The sequence below is a fragment of the Bufo bufo genome, chromosome 2 (genome assembly GCF_905171765.1).
Source record: "Bufo bufo chromosome 2, aBufBuf1.1, whole genome shotgun sequence".
Taxonomy (NCBI): domain Eukaryota; kingdom Metazoa; phylum Chordata; class Amphibia; order Anura; family Bufonidae; genus Bufo; species Bufo bufo.
In genome coordinates, this window is record NC_053390.1 from 304381539 (window position 1) to 304406657 (window position 25119).

The 25119-nt window shown below is 49.7% G+C and overlaps 1 protein-coding gene and 1 gene segment (V, D, J or C); both read left to right on the top strand.

Annotated features, from left to right (window-relative positions):
- LOC120989007 overlaps window positions 1-25119 on the top strand; it is a 769594-nt gene that overhangs the window by 358344 nt on the left and 386131 nt on the right. The window contains exon 3 of one of the 7 annotated variants that reach the window (XM_040416846.1): window positions 15643-15652. The exons of the other annotated variants lie outside the window; for them this stretch is intronic. Within the exon in view, the coding sequence (XP_040272780.1) occupies window positions 15643-15652 (10 nt within the window). The remainder of the gene's footprint in view (window positions 1-15642; window positions 15653-25119) is intronic. 7 annotated transcript variants of the gene reach the window in all.
- LOC120989010 overlaps window positions 1-25119 on the top strand; it is a 369628-nt gene that overhangs the window by 96953 nt on the left and 247556 nt on the right.

Genomic DNA, 25119 nt, shown 5'->3' on the forward strand with positions numbered 1-25119 from the left:
TGACTGTAGTGTGCCCACTGCCAGTGCCCACCACTCATACCGGCTGGCACAGGACTTTGCTTAAAAAAGGCATTTAATTTTTACACTTTAATGTAATTTCAGCTGCTTGCCTGCTGCTAGTGTGTGTCAGGCCGACTTCAACTGACTGTAGTGTGCCCACTGCCAGTGCCCACCCCTGTCATACCGAGTGGCACAGGACTTTGCTTAAAAAATAGGCACTTAATTTTTACACTTTAATCTAAGGTTAGTTGCCTGCCAGTGTGTGTCAGGCTGACTTCCACTGACTGTAGTGTGCCCACTGCCAGTGCCCACCACTCATACCGGCTGGCACAGGACTTTGCATAAAAAAGGCATTTAATTTTTACACTTTAGTGTAATTTCAGCTGCTTGCCTGCTGCTAGTGTGTGTCAGGCCGACTTCAACTGACTGTAGTGTGCCCACTGCCAGTGCCCACCCCTGTCATACCGAGTGGCACAGGACTTTGCTTAAAAAATAGGCACTTAATTTTTACACTTTAATCTAAGGTTAGTTGCCTGCCAGTGTGTGTCAGGCTGACTTCCACTGACTGTAGTGTGCCCACTGCCAGTGCCCACCACTCATACCGGCTGGCACAGGACTTTGCTTAAAAAAGGCATTTAATTTTTACACTTTAATGTAATTTCAGCTGCTTGCCTGCTGCTAGTGTGTGTCAGGCCGACTTCAACTGACTGTAGTGTGCCCACTGCCAGTGCCCACCCCTGTCATACCGAGTGGCACAGGACTTTGCTTAAAAAATAGGCACTTAATTTTTACACTTTAATCTAAGGTTAGTTGCCTGCCAGTGTGTGTCAGGCTGACTTCCACTGACTGTAGTGTGCCCACTGCCAGTGCCCACCACTCATACCGGCTGGCACAGGACTTTGCATAAAAAAGGCATTTAATTTTTACACTTTAGTGTAATTTCAGCTGCTTGCCTGCTGCTAGTGTGTGTCAGGCCGACTTCAACTGACTGTAGTGTGCCCACTGCCAGTGCCCACCCCTGTCATACCGAGTGGCACAGGACTTTGCTTAAAAAATAGGCACTTAATTTTTACACTTTAATCTAAGGTTAGTTGCCTGCCAGTGTGTGTCAGGCTGACTTCCACTGACTGTAGTGTGCCCACTGCCAGTGCCCACCACTCATACCGGCTGGCACAGGACTTTGCTTAAAAAAGGCATTTAATTTTTACACTTTAATGTAATTTCAGCTGCTTGCCTGCTGCTAGTGTGTGTCAGGCCGACTTCAACTGACTGTAGTGTGCCCACTGCCAGTGCCCACCCCTGTCATACCGAGTGGCACAGGACTTTGCTTAAAAAATAGGCACTTAATTTTTACACTTTAATCTAAGGTTAGTTGCCTGCCAGTGTGTGTCAGGCTGACTTCCACTGACTGTAGTGTGCCCACTGCCAGTGCCCACCACTCATACCGGCTGGCACAGGACTTTGCATAAAAAAGGCATTTAATTTTTACACTTTAGTGTAATTTCAGCTGCTTGCCTGCTGCTAGTGTGTGTCAGGCCGACTTCAACTGACTGTAGTGTGCCCACTGCCAGTGCCCACCCCTGTCATACCGAGTGGCACAGGACTTTGCTTAAAAAATAGGCACTTAATTTTTACACTTTAATCTAAGGTTAGTTGCCTGCCAGTGTGTGTCAGGCTGACTTCCACTGACTGTAGTGTGCCCACTGCCAGTGCCCACCACTCATACCGGCTGGCACAGGACTTTGCTTAAAAAAAGGCATTTAATTTTTACACTTTAATGTAATTTCAGCTGCTTGCCTGCTGCTAGTGTGTGTCAGGCCGACTTCAACTGACTGTAGTGTGCCCACTGCCAGTGCCCACCCCTGTCATACCGAGTGGCACAGGACTTTGCTTAAAAAATAGGCACTTAATTTTTACACTTTAATCTAAGGTTAGTTGCCTGCCAGTGTGTGTCAGGCTGACTTCCACTGACTGTAGTGTGCCCACTGCCAGTGCCCACCACTCATACCGGCTGGCACAGGACTTTGCATAAAAAAGGCATTTAATTTTTACACTTTAGTGTAATTTCAGCTGCTTGCCTGCTGCTAGTGTGTGTCAGGCCGACTTCAACTGACTGTAGTGTGCCCACTGCCAGTGCCCACCCCTGTCATACCGAGTGGCACAGGACTTTGCTTAAAAAATAGGCACTTAATTTTTACACTTTAATCTAAGGTTAGTTGCCTGCCAGTGTGTGTCAGGCTGACTTCCACTGACTGTAGTGTGCCCACTGCCAGTGCCCACCACTCATACCGGCTGGCACAGGACTTTGCTTAAAAAAAGGCATTTAATTTTTACACTTTAATGTAATTTCAGCTGCTTGCCTGCTGCTAGTGTGTGTCAGGCCGACTTCAACTGACTGTAGTGTGCCCACTGCCAGTGCCCACCCCTGTCATACCGAGTGGCACAGGACTTTGCTTAAAAAATAGGCACTTAATTTTTACACTTTAATCTGAGGTTAGTTGCCTGCCAGTGTGTGTCAGGCTGACTTCCACTGACTGTAGTGTGCCCACTGCCAGTGCCCACCACTCATACCGGCTGGCACAGGACTTTGCATAAAAAAGGCATTTAATTTTTACACTTTAGTGTAATTTCAGCTGCTTGCCTGCTGCTAGTGTGTGTCAGGCCGACTTCAACTGACTGTAGTGTGCCCACTGCCAGTGCCAACCACTGATACCGGGTGGCACAGTAGCTTGCCGATAAATAAGGCATTTAATTTTTAGACAGTAGTCTAAATTCAGTTGCTTGCCTGCTGCCAGTGTGTGTCAGGCCCGCTTCCACTGACTGTAGTGTGCCCACTGCCAGTGCCAACCACTGATACCGGGTGGCACAGTAGCTTGCCGATAAATAAGGCATTTAATTTTTAGACAGTAGTCTAAATTCAGTTGCTTGCCTGCTGCCAGTCAGTGTGTCAGGCCCTCTTCCACTGACTGTAGTGTGCCCACTGCCAGTGCCAACCACTCATACCGGGTGGCACAGTAGCTTGCCGATAAATAAGGCATTTAATTTTTACACTTTAGTGTAATTTCAGTTGCTTGCCTGCTGCCAGTGTGTGTCAGGCCCTCTTCCACTGACTGTAGTGTGCCCACTGCCAGTGCCAACCACTGATACGCGCAGTGCCCCAATTTGGGAGTAAGAGGACCGACCAAGCTGCTTTTTCCATCTCCCGGTTCCTGAAATCAATTCAGTTTAGTGTATGAGAGTTTGGTCTGTCACTGTGAAGGCAGTCGAAGGTACCCGGCCTAAATTTTTTTTCATAAAAGGCAATTCCTGATATGGGACGTAACAGGGATTAAACTGATGAGAATAATACTACAGAAAATACCACTCATATCGGTGGAGGGAGCCAGCGTTTTTTTAACCATCTCCCCGTCCGAAAAATCTGTTTAATAAATGGCCCCCAGATTGGGGAGTCGGGGACGTTAGAGGGATTAAACTGATGAGAATAGTACTACAGAAAATACCACTCATATCGGGTGTGACAGTAAATTGCACGGCGCAGACGCAGTCACCGTGGATAAAAACAAAGGGGAGGGAGCCAGCGTTTTTTTAACCATCTCCCCGTTCGAAAAATCAATTCAATTGACCTTTCGGGGACCCTTGGTGTTGTACGTGGCTGGGTGGAGGAAGAAACCTTCAATGACATCACCGGGACGTGGCTAGCTTGGTATCCAACCTTGTGCAAATGGGGAGTTTGCGGTTGTGCAAATGAACTGTTTGCGGTGCATTAAAAGGGGAGTTTGGTCTGTCAATGTCTGTGATGCGGGCGTAACCCTTACACTACCTGATCGATACAACATCATACCTGATCGTATACACACACTGGATGTTTTAAAGCACGTTATTCCAAACAATTTAGGAATGTTAGTTGATTTATGCCCTTTATGGATTAAAACCCGACTCTGCGTCCACTACGTAATTTTCCATGGGAGTTTTGCCATAGATCCCCCTCCGGCATGCCACAGTCCAGGTGTTAGACCCCTTGAAACAACTTTCTCATCACTATTGTGGCCAGAAAGAGTCCCTGTGGGTTTTAAAATTCGCCTGTCTATTGAAGTCTATGGCGGTTTGCCCGGTTCGCCAGTTCGCGAACATTTGCGGAAGTTCGCGTTCGCTGTTCGCGAACTGAAAATTTTATGTTCGCGACATCACTATTGATGGGGACCTCTGAGAGACCCTCTCTCTGATAGCTTAACATAGATATTCATATTGAAAAGTATTTAAATAGGGAAGCTCTAATTTATCTCTTGTTGCAGCCAATTCAAGAAGGCGCCTATAGGTTTTAAGCAATCTCACACAATCAGATTTCCTGATCCAGTTTTGGAAGCCAAAATCAGGAGTGGCTCATAAAAGGAGAGAAAATATAAAAGGGCGGATACAATCGTTTTATTGAATTCACTCATGCAGTTTTGGAAGCCAAAACCAGAAGGAAACCTGAATGTGTGGCTGTACTCTAATGGGGGAATTTATCATAAGGGGAATATTTAAAGTCAGTTTTGCTTGAGTCTGTGTACTTTATGCCACATTTATCAAATGTCACATGTTGATTGAAAATGTTGTCTTATCTTTAAAGGGGTTTTCCGGGCTTAACCTTTTTTTCCTTTAAAAAATCTAACCTGTGGAGGAAAGATTAATGATCACATACTTTCACATACCTTCCACAGTGCAGCCGTTCCTGAGATCTGCTCCTGGTCACGTGGTCCCTCCAGATGGCTTTTCTTTGCTTCCGGCCGAAATCCATCTTTTTATCTTCTTGTCTTCTCTTCCTTTCTCCAGCAGGAGACAGATAGTCACTAGTAACGTCACCGCCTCCTGCTGGAGAAAGCGGCGGCTAGCAGTCTTCACAGCGCACTAGGCTGAACGCTAGTGCACGTGTGCAGGACCGCCGGACACTCTCTGTATCGTACAGGCGTCTATGTGAAGCTTGTACTGACTCCTGCACAGCGAGATGTAAGCACTGTGCAGGAGTGACAGCATAGCGATCAGCCACAGAGGCGGATCGCTATGCTGTGGATCTCACTGGGGGTATTGACTGGCACATGGGGGGGGGGGGCGGCACTGTGGAATTGTGGATTTCACTCTGGGGCAATTAGTATGGCACATGGGGGCACTGGATTTCACTGGGGCACAGTGGATGTCACACGGAGGCAACGGATGGCAATGGATGGTACAAGGGGGTAATGGATAGCACAAAGGGGGAAATGGGTGGCCCAAGGGGGGGCAATGGATGGCAAAAAGGGGGCACTGCATGGCATAGTGGGGGTACTGGATGGTACTAGCGGGCACTGGCTGGCAAATAGGGGGCATTGGATGGCACTGGGGCACTGTTATGGGGCACAGTGGATGTCACTAGTATGGGAGCAATGTGGATGTCACTGTTATGGGGGCACTGAGGATGTCACTATGTGGATGTCACTGTTATGGGTGCTGAGTATAAGTAATAGGGCTTGTGCACAGAACCGTATCAGTTTTGCAGTCTGCAAGTCGCGGATCCACTAAATAAGGTTACTTTCCGTGTGCGATTCACATTTTTTTGCAGTCCTATTGAGTTCTATGGGTTTTGGATCTGCATTATGAGGACCAGAATAGGACATGTTCTATCTTTTGCAGAACTGACATACGGATGTGGAAAGCACATGGGCGTCATCAGTGTGTTTTTTACATCGGTATGTCAGTTCCAGTAAAGACAGAACATGTCCTATTCTGGTCCTCAAAATGAGGACCTCAAATCCATGGAACTCAGTGGGACTGCAAAAAATGTGGATCGCAAAATGGATACAGTCGTGTGCACACTAGAGATAGTGAGGGAAGAGCCTGTGGACTGTCAGTGATGGGATTAGATACACAGCTCAGCAGGCTGTATCACACAGGATAGGATTACATAAACATGTGAGGGCAGAGCCTGTGGACAGTCAGTAATGGGATTTAGACACTGGATGAGAAGTAGATTCCTGTCTGGGTGTAGAAAGATGGACACAGGAGTTGTAGTGAGTGTTGCTGCTGGAGACAGAGCAGAGTGGGGCGTCTTCAGCCTGTCAACAAAACAAGAAGGGGAGAAAGTTAACAGATCTGCCAGGATAATGTGATGTCTTCCAGGGGGGGGGGAAGGAAAGCTCAGACATGTAAAACAGGTATTGGGGGCATATGTAGGCATGGTGAGGGGTGTTAGGAGTACAAAAAAAAATTTGGGACTGGACAACCTCTTTAAATCTAACACTTTTGTCTAGCAAAGGTTCTCCAGTTTTCTTACTCCACCCTCCTGCTGGAGAGAGATTGCAACTTTTTTTAAAAAAAGTCTCAGTCATAAATCTGGAGTGAAGCTCATTAAGGCTACTTTCACACTAGCGGCAAGGAATTCCGGAGTGGCTCATAAAAGGAGAGAACGTATAAAAGGCAGATACAATCGTTTTATTGAATTCACTCATGCAGTTTTGGAAGACAAAACCGGAAGGAAACCTGAATGTGTGGTTGTATTCTAAGGGAAGAATTTATCATGAGGGGAATATTTAAATTCTGTTTTGCTTGAGTCAGTGTACTTTATGCAACATTTCAAATTTCACATGTTGATTGAAAATTTTGTCTTATTTTTAAACCGAACTATTTTGTCTAGCAAAGCTTCTCCAGTTTTCTTACTCCACCCTCCCTGCTGGAGAGAGATTGCAACTTTAAAAAAAAGTCTCAGTCATAAATCTGGAGTGAAGCTCATTAACAACACCCACTTCCAACATCATTTCCAAAGTGAAGTAAGCTGTGTAAAAATGCAAAAAGTCACAAAACCTTTGTGCTAGTCTAAAATCTTGTGACTTTTTAAAGCCATAATTGTGGAGTAAAGGCATGATAAATAAGGGCCTAAATGTTCAGCAGCAAATTTCAGGGATGGTGACCTTTTTAACACATAAGATATGTAAATACATTCAAATACTTTTTTAGTTATATATAGATCAATCATAATGAAAGGAATCACCATTGTGTGGGATCAATACACCAGAGTCTTCTTACTAACTACTCAGACCAGACATGAAGAATTTCCTGTGGTTCCTTGGTGTTGTACACATACTACAATGTAATCTTAATTTTCCTAATCTAATCTTGTAATCAATGTAATCTTAAATCATGTGGCAGAAGGCATTTTCAATGGCAACAGACATTAAATATATTTCCTATTTATTTACAGATGTCGCTGCACAGATCTCATTACTGGAAACTGGTCCTGGGACTGTGAAACAATCAGAGACCCTGGAACTGACCTGTAAAGTGACTGGAGCCTCCCTCACTGACCACACTAAAATATATGCTGTACCCTGGATCCGATCAACCCCAGGGAAAGGTCTAACATGGCTTGGGGTAATTTGGTATAATGGCAACATAAATTATGCCCAGTCTCTACAGGGACGTCTAACTGTAACAAGAGACACAAATAAAGGAGAAGTTTATTTTAAACTCACTGGAGTGAAACCTGAAGAATCTGGGAAATATTATTGTATACGATACACATCGTAAGATGGTAACTGGGAACATGTACAGAAACTGTTTACTGCATTAACAACATGCATGGTTAGTTGTTTTTTCTCTATGATTGCATTATAACTGCGAGGTAAGCAACAATTGCCCTTTTTAGGCACGTCAGACTGCTCGAATTTAAGAATAAACCTTTATGGGCATTAAAATGCTTCAATGAAGTGCCTACACATCCATCATGTAAGATACTATTGTAACATTGTTTCTAAGACTGAAAAAAAAAAACACATTAATCTATTTCAGCACATTATAGAGAAAAAACTCTCATGAGAAGATCATTTTCCTTATCTTAGGGAAAAGAATCCTTCCTGATGATAAATCTGGTAATCAAAATAACTCCTTGGATCAATTATCCTTCTCCACTAATCAGGATATTATAATATTGCTACACCCCAGAAATGCATCCAGGCTCCTCTTGAACTCGTCCATAGTCTCACTGCCAACTTTAGTATAGACATTAGTAGATCTCAGAAAGTATATCTCAGGTCTCTCACGCCAAGACCAGGAAGTGTGAAGGGGAGCAGCAGCAAATATGATGCTTCTTCTGTTACACACATGGTAGACTCAGGTCCAGTACTATGGAGCAGTAGACACTCTGTGTACCATCATATGACGCTGCATATGGATTGTATTTTAGGGATATTATCCCTACAATCCATGATTCTAGCACCAAAAATCTGTCATTTCTATTAGATTCTAAGAAAATCTAAAACAAAAAAAACTCCATATTAAATTGGAGGTATATAGATCTACATTAGAGATGAGCAAACGTCCTGAAATTCGGGGCAGCAACTGTATGGTACAGAACATGCAGTGGCATGATCAGCAGCAGCAGATCTATTCATCGGCCTCAGCTACAGGAGTGTGACCATCTTCACAGATCCATACCTCGTTCATTTTGACAAAAGTGAAGTTTTGTACACTGGAAGAGGGCAATTTTGTCCTTTTGGGTGTCAAGATGCCCGCTGCTATGGTGAAAACCCTCTTTCAGGTGACACTGGAGGCTGGACAAGGCAGAAAAGAGAGAGCAGGCTGGGCCAGTTGGGACCACTGCTCCAATCTGCCTACACAGAGGTCCATTGGGTCAGGGAACACAGTATGGATTGCAGAACGGCCAGAGTCCAGGTAAAACTGAACCTGGTTGTTGAGGCAGTACATCTCTGCCTGCTGATTTGCGTCAGCCTGAAGTGGCACATGAAAAAATTGCTCCATCATGTTGTTGATATTGAGCTGGTTTCTGCTGCTTGTGGTAGTGGAGATAGTGGGAGGTGTGTGACTCTGCAGAGGCCGGAGAGGGGCTTGCTGAAAGATGTAGCAAGCTGCATACAAAGAGTTTCCTGGTAATAAATAATTTGGTCTCCCTTTCAGAAAGAGGAAAACATTCTCCCATTTTGTTTTGATAGCAAGAGTCTAAAAGCATGGCTATCCAGTAATCATCAGACTGCTCGATGGTAAGTACACGGCTGACAGCTGGGCCTGCCGCTGAGATGATTGGCCATCATGGCCGTTATCAGCAGCAGCATCCTCCTCCTCCTCCTTGGAACCTTCTCTGTGTTGGTCTCCAGCAGCCACAGGGCAGCAAGCAAAATGCTTAAAGGGAATCTGTCACCTGGTTTGACCATATTAACCCCTTAACGCAGAATGCCGTACATGTACGGCGGGGGATGCATTGCCAGAATGTATTCCGCCGTACATGCACGGCGGGATGATCAGGCGGGCACCGGAGCGGTTGGCAGGGACACAACTGCAAGATGTTTGCTGCTTGATGCACTTTAACAAGCGATCGGCTATGTCAGGTATGGGCAAACTGCGGCTCTCCAGCTGTTGTAAAACTACAACTCCCAGTCTGCCTACAGCAGGGCATGATGGGATTTGTAGTTTTACAACAGCTGGAGAGTCGCAGTTTGCCCATCCCTGGGCTACGTGGCTACTCACACTCAGTACAATCAGCTCTAGAATGGCATGGCAAGGAGGGGAGGGGAGTGGGAGCAACACTGCCCTGCTTCTGTTGGATATGGGATAATGTTTATGCAAGTAGATATGGAGGAGGCAAAGAAGTGCTTGTCATGGGAACCAGAGTGACACAAATGTGGAGGTGTCAATAGGACCAGGGCTTCTTGCTGTGGTGCTGCCTTGCAATGAAACACATTGACCCAGTGGGCCATTAAAGACATGTACTGTCCCAGTCCATGACAGCTGCTCCTAGTGTCCACAGTGGCGTGCACCTTGCTGCACAGCAAGAATTTCAAGGAATGGAAGGAGGACATTCATTTTGTGCTACAGTAGCTTGTACTTTTCTCACAGTAACTGGTGATGCAGCTTCTTGTAGTTCAGTAGAGCTATGGTGTCTATTTTTGTGTCTGCAGATCTTGCACACAGCAATGATTTGTCTCCTGGCACTGTAGACAGGGCCGGACTGGGGATAAAAACCAGCCCTGGAAAAAGTTGCATACCAGCCCCACAGCGTTGCGTCATTATTTACTGGTTTATAAAAGGGGAAAGCATTCATTTTAAAACACATGTGTAAACACGAATATGAACTTTGCCCCACAATAGCCATTTTGTAGAACCACCATTGTTCATATTATGACAGTAGACCAGCTTTTCACAACGAGGATGCCAGCTCTTGCAAAACTACAACTCTCAGCATGCCCAGATAGCATTTGGCTGTCAGGGCATGCTGGGAGATGTAGTTTTGCAACAGCTGGAGGCATCCTGGTAGGGAAACACTACAGTAGACCATTATTCCATCCAATTGGGTCAGAACTAAGAATAATCAAAGAACTTTAAAGAATGGAAGACACAGTTTCAAACTCTAACTTTATATTAGTTACTCAACACACACAAAACCAGTAGGGAAAAAAAGTGCAAATAAACCTTTTGAGATAAAAAGTGCAAAATGTTATACTAACCTAGGCATCTCCTGTATATAATTATATATGTACAGCTGGAATAAGTGATACGTCTTCTTGTATATAGTAGTGATATGGACCATGCTGGTATAACCTGGGCATCTCCTGTATATAATTATATATGTACAGCTGGAATAAGTGATACATCTTCTTGTATACAGTGATATGGACCATGCTGGTATAACCTGGGCATCTCCTGTATATAATTATATATGTACAGCTGGAATAAGTTATACATCTTCTTGTATACAGTGATATGGACCATGCTGGTATAACCTGGGCATCTTCTGTATATAATTATATATGTACAGCTGGAATAAGTTATACATCTTCTTGTATATAGCGATATGGACAATGCTAGTATAACCTGGGTATCTCCTGTATATAATTATAAATGTACACCTAGTATAAGTGATACGTCTTCTTGTATATAGTAGTGATATGGACCATGCTGGTATAACCTGGGCATCTCCTGTATATAATTATATATATACAGCTGGTATAAGTTATACATCTTCTTGTATACAGTGATACTGATATGGAGCATGCTGGTATAACCTGTGCATCTCCTGTATATAATTATATTTGTGGCCGCGGCCACGGTCAGTAATGTGACAGGAGGGGGCTTGAACAGTGGCTGGTGTGTGCCTGGAGCCACGGGACGTGGGCCTGCCTAAAAGGGCCAACCCTAGGGAGAGTAGAAGAAAGGGGTGGGAAAAGGGGGGGGGGGGGGAGTGCGAGTCGGCGGGCGCGGTGCGGTGAGCTGTATGAGGGGGTTTAAGAAGGGGGACCTGGCCCCTCCCACAATTACAGGCTGCATGCAGCCTTAACTATTTGTGGCCGCGGCCACGGTCAGTAATGTGACAGGAGGGGGCTTGAACAGTGGCTGGTGTGTGCCTGGAGCCACGGGACGTGGGCCTGCCTAAAAGAGGGCCAAAAAGACACCGAGTAGGATAAGTGCTGCTGTTTAATGCATGTTGGAACAGTATTACAAAACCAAGGAAAGGAATACCTGCCGGGTTTCAGTCAGCGGATCCGGGATGTACCGGGAAAAACAGGCAGACCTCCACCTACCCATGTGACGGATGACGTGCGGAGGCGTCCCGTGCTTGAAAGCTGCTGAGGCAGCTCCGATGCGGAATGAATGTCCTGATATAGTTTTGGGGTCCACCCCCAACCCTGCGACCAGGGATCTGATGTGAGAGACGAACTGTGGCGTGGACAGAGGTTTTCCTTGGAATGGAAGCAAAGGAGACTCTGGATCTGGAGATGGTGTGGAAACAAGGAGACGTTGGAGTACCACCACTGGACACCAGGCGTTTTCGGACTTGAAGAAGCGGATCTGTATGGGAGGACCGGTTTGGGACGTCTTGGTGGAAGGGAGGCTTAACACCAGATGATCCTGGCTCCAGGATAGCTGCTTCTTCTTCAGGAAGATCGTCTTCTGGGAAGAAACTGAGAATTCTCCTGGACGAAGGAAGCCGTAGAAGCTTAGATACATAGCGGCCTTGATGACCAGACTAATGGAAGGGCCAAAAGGATTGCCATCTAGGGATGCAGCTGCCTGAATAGCTCGCCGGAGACCGGCCGACGGGACGGGTTGGAGTCTTTACTGTTTTTCTCAATGCCCCTGAGTGTGGCCTTGACGGCTTGGGATGTGAACGCCGCGCGAACTTCTGGATTCTGTAGGACCAAGAAATGTTGTGCCCCGGCTAGGTACAAACGGATGGTGCTGGGTGCCAGCTTGAGGTTGACATGGCAATGGGCCATGAAAGCCATGAAAATTTTTGAAAGAGGTTCCAACCTGTGCTGTAATTGCGAGCCGTGTTGACCGAGAGGGATCGGTGCATGAGGTCCTTGGCGGTTGCCAGCAGAGACCTCAATCCAACATCAGGTCGCTGAAGCCGGGTATCCGGGCCCCGGTCCGGTCTGCCTCTGGACATACCTGAAAGAAGGTTTGAAAATTTAACCTAGATAAGGCATCGGCCGCCGTGTTGCTGGCACCTGGAATATGGGAACATGAGAAATGAAAGTTATTGATCATGGCCAGCCAGACCAGTTTGCGCAAAAGGGACATGACCCTGGCAGACTTAGCTCGGCCTTTGGAGATGATGTCCACCAGGTCCTGACTGTCAGAGATAAACATGACGCTGGAATTGGCCCAGAGGTGACCCCAGACGGATGCGGCCGCCACGATGGGATAACATTCCAGAAACGGTGACGAGCTGAGGGACTGAGGGTTGGAGCTGACCTGAGGAGGCCAAGGACCAGCCAACCACTGGGACCCGAAGATGGCAGCGAAACCCCGGGATGCCGCGGCATCGGAAAACACCCTGGTAGATGACTGGGACCAGGAGGAGACAAACAGGCTGACCCCGTTCCAGGATGAAAGAAAGCTGTCCCACATGCGCAAGTCTGCCATGGTAGCCCTGTCCAAGTGGACAATGCTGCTGGGTTCGGAGGCTGTGGGGAGGAGCGAGAGCAGACGGGAGATGAAGGCCCTGCCCTGGGGCATCACCCTTAAGGCAAAGTTCAGGCGACCCAGGATGGACTGTAGCTCGACCTTGGTCACCTGGGAAGAGGTGATGGCCCTGGCCACGACTTCCAGGATTTGGGACAGCTTTGCCTCTGGAAGCCTGGCTTCCATCCTGTCTGAGTCCAGGACAATACCCAGGAAGGTGATGGAAGTGACCGGCCCCGAGGTCTTCCCCTGCGATATTGGGATGGAAAGGGCGGCAAAGATCTCCAGGAGGGAGTGCAGCCCGGATGGCCGACATAGCGGAGGTTCTATGAGGAGAAAGTCGTCCAGGTAGTGGATGACCGCTGGGGCGCTGCCGTGGTGGATCAGGATCCAGTGTAGCGCCTGCGCCAGTTGGTCAAATAACCACGGGCTGCTTTTGGAGCCGAAAGTCAACCTGTTGGCAAAATAGAACCTGCCCTCCCACCGAATACCATAGAACTGCCATAGGTGAGGGGCGATAGGCAGCAGTTTGAAGGCGTCCGCTATGTCAGTTTTAGACAACCAGGCACCTTTCCCGGCGCTCAGGATGAGGGCAATGGCTTCGTCAATGGATGCATACTTCATGGCAAATTCTTCGGAGGGAATGAGAGAATTAATGCTGGGGATGACGGAATCATGGGGGGCGGAGAGATCGTAAATCAAACGTTTTTTATTTGACTCTTTCTTGGACACTATGCCTATGGGGCTGATCCGCCAGCGAGAGAAAGGAACCTGGTTGAAAGGGCCCAGGAGGAACCCTTTCTCCACCTCCGAATTCAGGAGTTCCTGCACAGTGGCGGAATCTGACCTGGCTGACTGCAGATTGTCGCACTCCCAGTTGGAATGGGGTAGTGCCACCAACCCTGTGTCAAAGCCGGAGCAGAGGCCAGAGATCAGGAAGTCCACGAATCCCGGCACCGGATGTTCCCGTAACAGGAGGGCTAGGAGGTCAATGTCGCAATCGGCCAGTCATAGGCGCTTGTACGCCTTCTTGGGACATGTGGACCTGGGGTGAGCCCTGAAGAAGATGGAGCAGATGTGCAGGGCCCTGCAACCGCTGAAGAGACAGGAACCAAAGTTAAAGTTGTTGCAAACTTGGCTGTTGCCAAGGTAAACAATGGGTCTGCCCAACTTATCAGTGGCGGAGGGACTGCGGGGGACCCCGGAGGGGCCTGGAATGACCTTGTCTGGTTGGGCCGTGGCAGTTTGAGGACACCACTCAGTGGAGTGAAAAATCGACTGACAAGTCGAACAAGCGGGGGCCCGGAGACCGGCGAAATGCTGGCAGAACAACTCCATGTCCAGCGTAGCCCAGTTGATGGAAAACTGAAACTGGGTAAGCGCGGCGGCGGCCTTGGCTGAAAAGGAGCGGTGATAATCATAAAAAGCCGTGCCGCCGTACTTGTGCCCAAGTCCAGTAACCTTGTGTAGATACGTGTCCAGCTCCTCCCGGCGAGCCGGAAAGGCGGAGCAGAACACGTCTCTAAACAGGCCAAAGGCCAAAACAAACTCCGGTACCGAGAGCTTGCGGTTGAGACGGCCATCCTTGGCCCGAAGGACCACCGAGACCTCCCCGCAGTCAAAGGTCTTGTTGTCTGCGGCATCGTGGGACGCAATCAGGATGGACGCGAGATTCACGTCCTTGCCCGCCAAGATGTCCCTCCTGATGTGGTCCGGCACCAAGTGCGCAGGAGCCACCACCGGAGCAGCCGGGGACGTACCTGGAGCCGGAAGTTGAGATAGAGGGGGATCAGTGAAGGGGACCACCGCCTGGGATGACGCCGGTGTTCTGGACTCCAAGTCCACCACCCTGGTCCTGATGTCGGCAACGGAAGAGATGAGCGAATCCAAGGAGGCCTGTAACTGTACCAGGGACTGCTGGATGGCTGGGGGTGGATCTTCTCTTTCAGGAGGGCTGGGCTCGGTCATTAATAGCCGGTATAGCTCGGCCTTCCTGGCTGAAGCTGGGTGCCTGATACCTCTTCTGCCCAACTCCGCAATGAGCCTTGGCACAGTCCATCTTCGGAGGGCTGCTGGACCGCCTTGGCCGGAGACTGAAGTACCCGGGAGGGACAAAGCGTCGTCGGCGTCTGAGACCTGCGACATGGCTTCGCAAATAGCAGAGACCTTGCGAGACCTGAAGGCGTGGAATCAACACCCTTGCCTTACCGTCTGAGGAACGACGGGAACGACCCGGCTGGCCCTGAGGACTGGAAAAGTTAGGAGCGACGTGAGAAAATTGCAGCGCGGGACCTGAAAACCCTCGCGGATGCGTGCGGACACACCGCAGGGACGTCTAATAGCGGAAACAGGGAGACGTGGATGAAACATGAACCAAAAAGAAGGGGTATCTGGGGAGCCAGGAGGCGGAGTCTAAGGACTGCGAAAAGAAGGAGGCCTGGAAGTTCCAGGACGGGCGGCGAGGGGGGACCTGAACGTCTCAGGTTGGGGACGTGAGCCGGGTGCTTGAGTGCTGCAAGATACGTGGAACTGGGAGACACCTGACGCACCGGCGACTACCGTAAGGGTGGCTGCACCCGTGGCTGAAGAGACCCGGACCGACCCTGACGCTACAGGCCGCCGTGGACGGAGGAGACACCTGAGCGCTTCAGGGTACCTGGCAGGGAAGACACCTGAACATCTCAGGCTGAGATGGACAGAGGAGACACCTGAACGCTTCAGGGTGCTAGGACAGAGAAGACACCTGAACGCCTCAGGCTAAGATGGACAGAGAAGACACCTGAACGCCTCAGGCTAAGATGGACAGAGAAGACACCTGAACGCTTCAGGGTACCTGGACAGAGAAGACCCCTGAACGCCTCAGGGCAGCTGGACAGAGAAGACACCTGAACGCTTCAGGGCACCTGGACAGAGAAGACACCTGAACGCCTCAGGCCAAGATGGACAGAGAAGACACCTGAACGCTTCAGGCTACCTGGACAGAGAAGACACCTGACTGTCTCAGGCCGAGATGCACAGAGAAACCACCTGAACGCTTCAGGGTACCTGGGCAGAGAAGACACCAGAACGCCTCAGGCTAAGAAGGACAGAAAAGACACATGAACGTCTCAGGTTGAGTGAGAGAGAAAACATCCTTGCGTGCCTCCGGGGAGGCAACCCGGGATGTGGGTAAGAGGAACTGCTGGGAGCAGCCCAGGATTACCTACCTGAACCCTCAAGTTTGAGAAATCCTGCGAGTGGCCGGCAGCGACCTTCTGCAGGACCTAAACCTGACGTCAGGAAGTCGCGACAAGACACGTCGGGGACCACGAACGCTACTGGCACCTGGGAAAGGAACACATATGTGAAAATTGGGAGCAACAAGGGCCGGAGCCCCCGAGGGCCCGGCTGGAAGGCCGTGGGTAGGCCGGGGCGTGAACGGGCCTGGAGGGGCACGGGTCCGACCTGAGTGTGCGTGGCGGAGCCCGTGGCACCTGCCAGCCTGGCAGGAGCGGGTGGGCTGGAGGTGGAAGCCCTGGAGCCAGGAACGGGCGACCTGGATGGAGCAAGATGGGACGTAGGGGGGTGCGGCCCGTTAATTGCCCATCAGTGGGCCACACGTGATGGGCAATTAACGCATGTCAGGAATCATGACCGCCCGGATGTGGCGGTCATGACCTAAGCGCCATCTCTGCCAGCCCAACTCTGTGCCTCTGATGATCGTGACCTGGCCTTCCTGCACCACTGCAGGCTGGCCACCACGATGTCCATGGGCTGGCTGGACGGTGCGGGTGGCAGCTGACCTGAGCACACCCAAAGGCAGAAGGCTGCCAGCAGCCCCACCGGAGTGTGGTGCACTCAGGACATGCTGGCCTCGGCCCGCCCCCTGGGGGCATGGAAGTGCGGGCAGCTGAAAGCAGAGCAAGATACATTCATAAATATATATATATATCTTGAGGACCACAAGCACACATCCACCGCCCCAATGTCCAGCTCCCCACCACAACACTCTCCATTCCGAACGGCCCTGACAGGAGCGGCCGTGGTGTGCGGCCGGACAGAGGCAGAGGGACGGAGGCAGTGAGCGGAGCTCCCCCTCGGTGTCCCCCCCCCCTTAGGCGGCCAGCGGCAGCGCACGATGCGGCAGCCGGGAGCTGGACCAGGCCGGCTGCGCATGCGCCCGACCTCTCGCGAGAGGACGGACGCGACAGGGCGGCGGTGAAGGGAGCCCGCGGTGGCCGGAAAAGGTGAGGGGGAGCGGGCCAGCGGCCGGCCACGGCCCTGATGGACGGACCGGAGACTCCAGGCGGGCGGCGTGCGGCGATACTTACCTGGGGAGCGTGCTTACCGGAAGTGACGTGAGTCACAGGAAGTGCGAGTCGGCGGGCGCGGTGCGGTGAGCTGTATGAGGGGGTTTAAGAAGGGGGACCTGGCCCCTCCCACAATTACAGGCTGCATGCAGCCTTAACTATATGTAGAGCCGGTATAAGTTATACACTGTATACAAGAAGATGTATAACTTATACCAGCTCTACATATATAATTATATACAGGAGATACCCAGGTTATACCAGCATTGTCCATATCGCTATATACAAGAAGATGTATAACTTATTCCAGCTGTACATATATAATTATATACAGAAGATGCCCAGGTTATACCAGCATGGTCCATATCACTGTATACAAGAAGATGTATAACTTATACCAGGTGTGTATATATATATATATATATATATATATATATATATATATATATATACACACATATATATACACACACACACACACACACACACACACTCACCTAAAGAATTATTAGGAACACCATACTAATATGGTGTTGGACCACCTTTTGCCTTCAGAACTGCCTTAATTCTACGTGGCATTGATTCAACAAGGTGCTGATAACATTCTTTAGAAATGTTGGCCATATTGATAGGATAGCATCTTGCAGTTGATGGAGATTTGAGGGATGCACATCCAGGGCACGAAGCTCCCGTTCCACCACATCCCAAAGATGCTCTATTGGGTTGAGATCTGGTGACTGTGGGGGCCATTTTAGTACAGTGAACTCATTGTCATGTTCAAGAAACCAATTTGAAATGATTCGAGCTTTGTGACATGGTGCATTATCCTGCTGGAAGTAGCCATCAGAGGATGGATACATGTTCTCATTCTGTTTACGCCAAATTCGGACTCTACCATTTGAATGTCTCAACAGAAATTGAGACTCATCAGACCAGGCAACAATTTTCCAGTCTTCAACAGTCCAATTTTGGTGAGCTCGTGCAAATTGTAGCCTCTTTTTCCTATTTGTAGTGGAGATGAGTGGTACCCGGTGGGGTCTTCTGCTGTTGTAGCCCATCCGTCTCAAGGTTGTGCGTGTTGTGGCTTCACAAATGCTTTGCTGCATACCTCGGTTGTAACGAGTGGTTATTTCAGTCAACGTTGCTCTTCTATCAGCTTGAATCAGTCGGCCCATTCTCCTCTGACCTCTAGCATCCACAAGGCATTTTTGCCCACAGGACTGCCGCATACTGGATGTTTTTCCCTTTTCACACAATTCTTTGTAAACCCTAGAAATGGTTGTGCGTGAAAATCCCAGTAACTGAGCAGATTGTGAAATACTCAGACCGGCCCGTCTGGCACCAACAACCATGCCACACTCAAAATTGCTTAAATCACCTTTCTTTCCCATTCTGACATTCAGTTTGGAGTTAAGGAGATTGTCTTGACCAGGACCACCCCCCTAAATGCATTGAAGAAACTGCCATGTGATTGGTTGACTAGATAATTGCATTAATGAGAAATAGAACAGGTGTTCCTAATAATTCTTTAGGTGAGTGTATATATATATATACACACATACACACATATACACACAGGAGATACCCAGGTTATACCAACTGTACATATATCATTATATACAGGAGGTACCCAGGTTATACCAGCATGGTTCATTAAAGATTTATAATTTATACCAGCTGTTAGCTGTACATGTATAATGATATCCAGATAATGCCTAGGTTATTCCAACTTAGTACATATTTAATTTATACTCAGATATATAGTCCTCCTGTAAGTACCTGGGGCAGTGGGATCTGTGCTAACCTTGTGCCTAGTGGGCTGAGTGCTGATTCTGCTGGCTCTTCAAGCACTGGACGGCCTGAACCAGCAGCGTGGAATCGTGGATGGCAGGCAGTGCCAGTGAGCATTGAACAGAATGGCAACAGTGCTCTGCAGCCGCTCACGCCTGAAATAAAGGTACGCGCCGTCGGATGTGCCACTCACGCAGCAGCGCTGATGACGTGTGACGTCACGTCATACAGCACACTGTGCGGTCCTGTGCTGCCCCGACCTGCTCTCTGATCAGCACGGCCGGTGTTCCATGAAATTTCCCTACCCTCGTCACTTACTGTTGTGACGCAGCTGCACCAGACATGACGTTCCCAGCTTTAGAACGAGGTGTGCTGCGCCGCGCACAACGGCAGGGTAGGGAAATTTCACACCAGAGTTGGGGAGAAGGGGCCTCCTAATGCGCTTACGCCTTACCTCTCAGCTGGCTCCTGATGATCAGACACCGTGCGTGCGCAGTGAGTGGTAGGGAGATTTAACAGAAAAAATGGCCATCAGATCTCCCTACCCCCACACTGCGCAGGCGCGGTGGTCGGATGGATGTTCGGTATAAGATCTCCCTGTCGGCTGGTGCGCACACACGGTGTATCCTGATGGGAGTAGTTAGCCGCGCTTGCACACTGGCCCGTAATTTTTGCCTACCCTTAACCGCTGCTGAGGCTCCCGATGCATGCGCAGTGTCGGCCTGTGTCCAGCTGAGAGGTAAGGCGCAAGCAAATTAGGTGGCCCCTTCTCCCCAACTCTGGTGTGAAATTTCCCTACCCCGTCGTTTCAGGGATCAGCAACCTTCGCCAGTCCAGCTGCTGTGAAACTACAACTCCCAGCATGCACACCTGTTTGGCTCTTCTTGTTACTCCCATATAGAGTTGAGCGAACACCTGGATGTTCGGGTTCGAGAAGTTCGGCCGAACTTCCCGGAAATGTTCGGGTTCGGGATCCGAACCCGACCCGAACCCGAACCCCATTGAAGTCAATGGGGACCCGAACTTTTGGGCACTAAAAAGGCTGTAAAACAGCCCAGGAAAGAGCTAGAGGGCTGCAAAAGGCAGCAACATGTAGGTAAATCCCCTGCAAACAAATGTGGATAGGGAAATGAATTAAAATTAAAATTAAAAAAATAAAAATTAACCAATATCAATTGGACAGAGGTCCCATAGCAGAGAATCTGGCTTCACGTCAGCAGAGAATCAGTCTCTTCATGCCATAGCAAAGAATCTGGCTTCATGTCAGCAGAGAATCAGTCTCTTCATGCCATAGCAGAGAATCTGGCTTCATGTCAGCGCAGAATCAGTCTTCATGTCATAGCAGAGAATCAGGCTTCACGTCACCCACCACTGGAACAGGCCACTGTCACACATTTAGGCCCCGGCACCCAGGCAGAGGAGAGAGGTCCCGTAACAGAGAATCTGGCCTTATGTCAGCACAGAATCTGTCTTCATGTCATAGCAGAGAATCAGGCTTCACATCACCCACCACTGGAACAGGCCACTGTCACACATTTAGGCCCAGGCACCCAGGTAGAGGAGAGAGGTCCCGAAACAGAGAATCTGGCCTTATGTCAGCACAGAATCTGTCTTCATGTCATAGCAGAGAATCAGGCTTCACGTCACCCACCACTGGAACAGGCCACTGTCACATATTTAGGCCCCGGCACCCAGGCAGAGGAGAGAGGTCCCGTAAAAGAGAATCTGGCCTTATGTCAGCACAGAATCTGTCTTCATGTCATAGCAGAGAATCAGGCTTCACGTCAACCACCACTGGAACAGGCCACTGTCACACATTTAGGCCCCGGCACCCAGACAGAGGAGAGGTTCATTCAACTTTGGGTTGCCCCGCAATATAATGGTAAAATGAAAATAAAAATAGTATTGAATGAGGAAGTGCCCTGGAGTAGAATAATATATTGTTAAGGGGAGGTAGTTAATATCTAATCTGCACAAGGGATGGACAGGTCCTGTGGGATCCATGCCTGGTTAATTTTTATGAACGTCAGCTTGTCCACATTGGCTGTAGACAGGCGGCTGCGTTTGTCTGTAATGACGCCCCCTGCCGTGCTGAATACACGTTCAGACAAAACGCTGGCCGCCAGGCAGGCCAGCAGCTCCAAGGCATAAAAGGCTAGCTCTGGCCACGTGGACAATTTGGAGACCCAGAAGTTGAATGGGGCCGAACCATCAGTCAGTACGTGGAGGGGTGTGCACAGGTACTGTTCCACCATGTTAGTGAAATGTTGCCTCCTGCTAACACGTTCCGTAGCAGGTGGTGGTGCAGTTAGCTGGGGCGTGGTGACAAAACTTTTCCACATCTCTGCCATGCTAACCCTGCCCTCAGAGGAGCTGGCCGTGACACAGTTGCGTTGGCGACCTCTTGCTCCTCCTCTGCCTTCGCCTTGGGCTTCCACTGGTTCCCCTGTGACATTTGGGAATGCTCTCAGTAGCGCGTCTACCAACGTGCGCTTGTACTCGCGCATCTTCCTATCACGCACCAGTGTAGGAAGTAAGGTGGGCACATTGTCTTTGTACCGGGGATAAAGCAGGGTGGCAACCCAGTAGTCCGCACACGTTAAAATGTGGGCAACTCTGCTGTCGTTGCGCAGGCACTGCAGCATGTAGTCGCTCATGTGTGCCAGGCTGCCCAGAGGTAAGGACAAGCTGTCCTCTGTGGGAGGCGTATCGTCATCGTCCTGTGTTTCCCCCCAGCCACGCACCAGTGATGGGCCCGAGCTGCTTTGGGTGCCACCCCGCTGTGAACATGCTTCATCCTCATCCTCCTCCACCTCCTCCTCATCCTCGTCCTCCTCGTCCTCCTCGTCCTCCAGTAGTGGGCCCTGTCTGGCCACATTTGTACCTGGCCTCTGGTGTTGCAAAAAACCTCCCTCTGAGTCACTTCGAAGAGACTGGCCTGAAAGTGCTAAAAATGACCCCTCTTCCTCCTCTGCCACCTCCTCTTCCATCATCACCCTAAGTGTTTTCTCAAGGAGACATAAAAGTGGTATTGTAACGCTGATAACGGCGTCATCGCCACTGGCCATGTTGGTGGAGTACTCGAAACAGCGCAACAGGGCACACAGGTCTCGCATGGAGGCCCAGTCATTGGTGGTGAAGTGGGTCTGATCCGCAGTGCGACTGACCCGTGCGTGCTGCAGCTGAAACTCCACTATGGCCTGCTGCTGCTCGCACAGTCTGTCCAGCATATGCAAGGTGGAGTTCCACCTGGTGGGCACGTCGCATATGAGGCGGTGAGCGGGAAGGCCGAAGTTACGCTGTAGCGCAGACAGGCGAGCAGCGGCAGGGTGTGAACGCCGGAAGCGCGAACAGACGGCCCGCACTTTATGCAGCAGCTCTGACATGTCGGGGTAGTTGCGAATGAACTTCTGCACCACCAAATTCCCAGAGCTGCAACGAGATTTCGCCCATTATCGCACACCACCAGGCCGGGCTTGAGGCTCACCGGCAGCAACCACTCGTCGGTCTGTTGTTCTATACCCCCCCCACAACTCCTGTGCGGTGTGGGGCCTGTCCCCCAAACATATGAGTTTCAGAACGGCCTGCTGACGTTTACCCCGGGCTGTGCTGAAGTTGGTGGTGAAGGTGTGTGGCTGACTAGATGAGCAGGTGGAAGAAGAGGAGGAGGAAGCTGAGGAGGAGGAGGAGGAGGAGGAGGAGGAGGAGGAGGAGGAGGAGACAGGAGGCAAAGAATGTTGCCCTGCGATACTTGGCGGCGGAAGGACGTGCGCCAAACAGCTCTCCGCCTGGGGCCCAGCCGCCACTACATTTACCCAGTGTGCAGTTAGGGAGATATAGCGTCCCTGGCCGTGCTTACTGGTCCACGGATCTGTGGTTAGGTGGACCTTGCCACAGATGGCGTTGCGCAGTGCACACTTGATTTTATCGGACACTTGTTTGTGCAGGGAAGGCACGGCTCTCTTGGAGAAGTAGTGCCGGCTGGGAACAACATACTATGGGACAGCAAGCGACATGAGCTGTTTGAAGCTGTGTGTGTCCACCAGCCTAAATGACAGCATTTCATAGGCCAGTAGTTTAGAAATGCTGGCATTCAGGGCCAGGGATCGAGGGTGGCTAGGTGAGAATTTACGCTTTCTCTCAAATGTTTGTGAGATGGAGAGCTGAACGCTGCCGTGTGACATGGTTGAGATGCTTGGTGACGCAGGTGGTGGTGTTGGTGGTACATCCCATGTTTGCTGGGCGGCAGGTGCCAACGTTCCTCCAGAGGCGGAGGAAGAGGCCGAGGCGGCGGCAGCAGCAGAAGAGGCCGAGGCGGCAGCACCAGAAGAGGTAGCAGGGGGAGCCTGAGTGACTTCCTTGTTTTTAAGGTGTTTACTCCACAGCAGTTCATGCTTTGCATGCAGATGCCTGGTCATGCAGGTTGTGCTAAGGTTCAGAACGTTAATGCCTCGCTTCAGGCTCTGATGGCACAGCGTGCAAACCACTCGGGTCTTGTCGTCAGCACATTGTTTGAAAAAGTGCCATGCCAGGGAACTCCTTGAAGCTGCCTTTGGGGTGCTCGGTCCCAGATGGCGGCGGTCAGTAGCAGGCGGAGTCTCTTGGCGGCGGGTGTTCTGATTTTGCCCACTGCTCCATCTTTTGCTACGCTGTTGGCTCGGTCTCACCACTGCCTCTTCCTCCGAACTGTGAAAGTCAGTGGCACGACCTTCATTCCATGTGGGGTCTAGGACCTCATCGTCCCCTGCATCGTCTTCCACCCAGTCTTGATCCCTGACCTCCTGTTCAGTCTGCACACTGCAGAAAGACGCAGCAGTTGGCACCTGTGTTTCGTCATCATCAGAGACATGCTGAGGTGGTATTCCCATGTCCTCATCATCAGGAAACATAAGTGGTTGTGCGTTAGTGCATTCTATCTCTTCCACCCCTGGGGAAGGGCTAGGTGGATGCCCTTGGGAAACCCTGGCAGCAGAGTCTTCAAACAGCATGGGGGTGATGTGACAGACCGATGGGCTTGGTTTTCATGCGCCATCTGTGCGCTTTCTGCAGAAGACTGGGTGGGAGATAATGTGAACGTGCTGGATCCACTGTCGGCCACCCAATTGACTAATGCCTGTACCTGCTCAGGCCTTACCATCCTTAGAACGGCATTGGGCCCCACTAAATATCGCTGTAAATTCTGCTGGCTACTGGGACCTGAGGTAGTTGGTTCACTAGGATGTGTGGCTGTGGCAGAACGGCCACGTCCTCTCCCAGCACCAGAGGGTCCACTAACACCACCACGACGATGTCCACGTCCGCGTCCCTTATTAGATGTTTTCCTCATTGTTCTCGTTCACCACAATTTTGAGAATGGCAAATTTGTGTGTTAAGTTTTTCTGAATGACACTATCAGCACCTTGAATCTAAGATATCCTTTTTGGGATAGATTTCAAGTAGGCCTGATATATATAGCATAAACTACTTATTTTGAGAATTGCAAATTTTGGAATAGTTTTTCAACCCAGAACAAAAACTGTGCTTTTACGGTCACTACTAATAATTTGACCAGCTAAAACAGTACAGATTTGGTTGAATAGAAATGTCAGGTCTATTTTTTAGGCGCTGGGTGACAGGCTCAACTTGCCCCTGATGTAGTATATGGCCAAAAAATAACCACACTATTGATGGTTAAATGCACTTGGGTGACACAGGCTCAGCCTGCAGCTGATGTAGTATATGGCCAAAAAATAACCAGACTGTTGATGGTTAAATGCACTTCGGTGACACAGGCTCAGCCTGCAGCTGATGTAGGATATAGCACAAAATAACCACACTATTGATGGTTAAATACACTTGGTGATAGCTTGTGCTGGCGCACCACAAGCCACAAAATGGCCGCCGATCACCCCAGAAAAAAGTGATATATAAACGCTCTGGGCAGCCTAAAAAAAGTGAGCAAGTCGATATTAGCACTTCAATGGTCCACAGCTGGAGATCGATCACAGAATGAAGTCTTTTGGAGGAGTTAATCTGCCTAATCTCGCCCTAACGTCGCAGCTGCAACCTCTCCCTATGCTTGAATCAGCAGAGTGACGTGCAGCGCTACGTGACCCAAGCCTATATAGAGGCT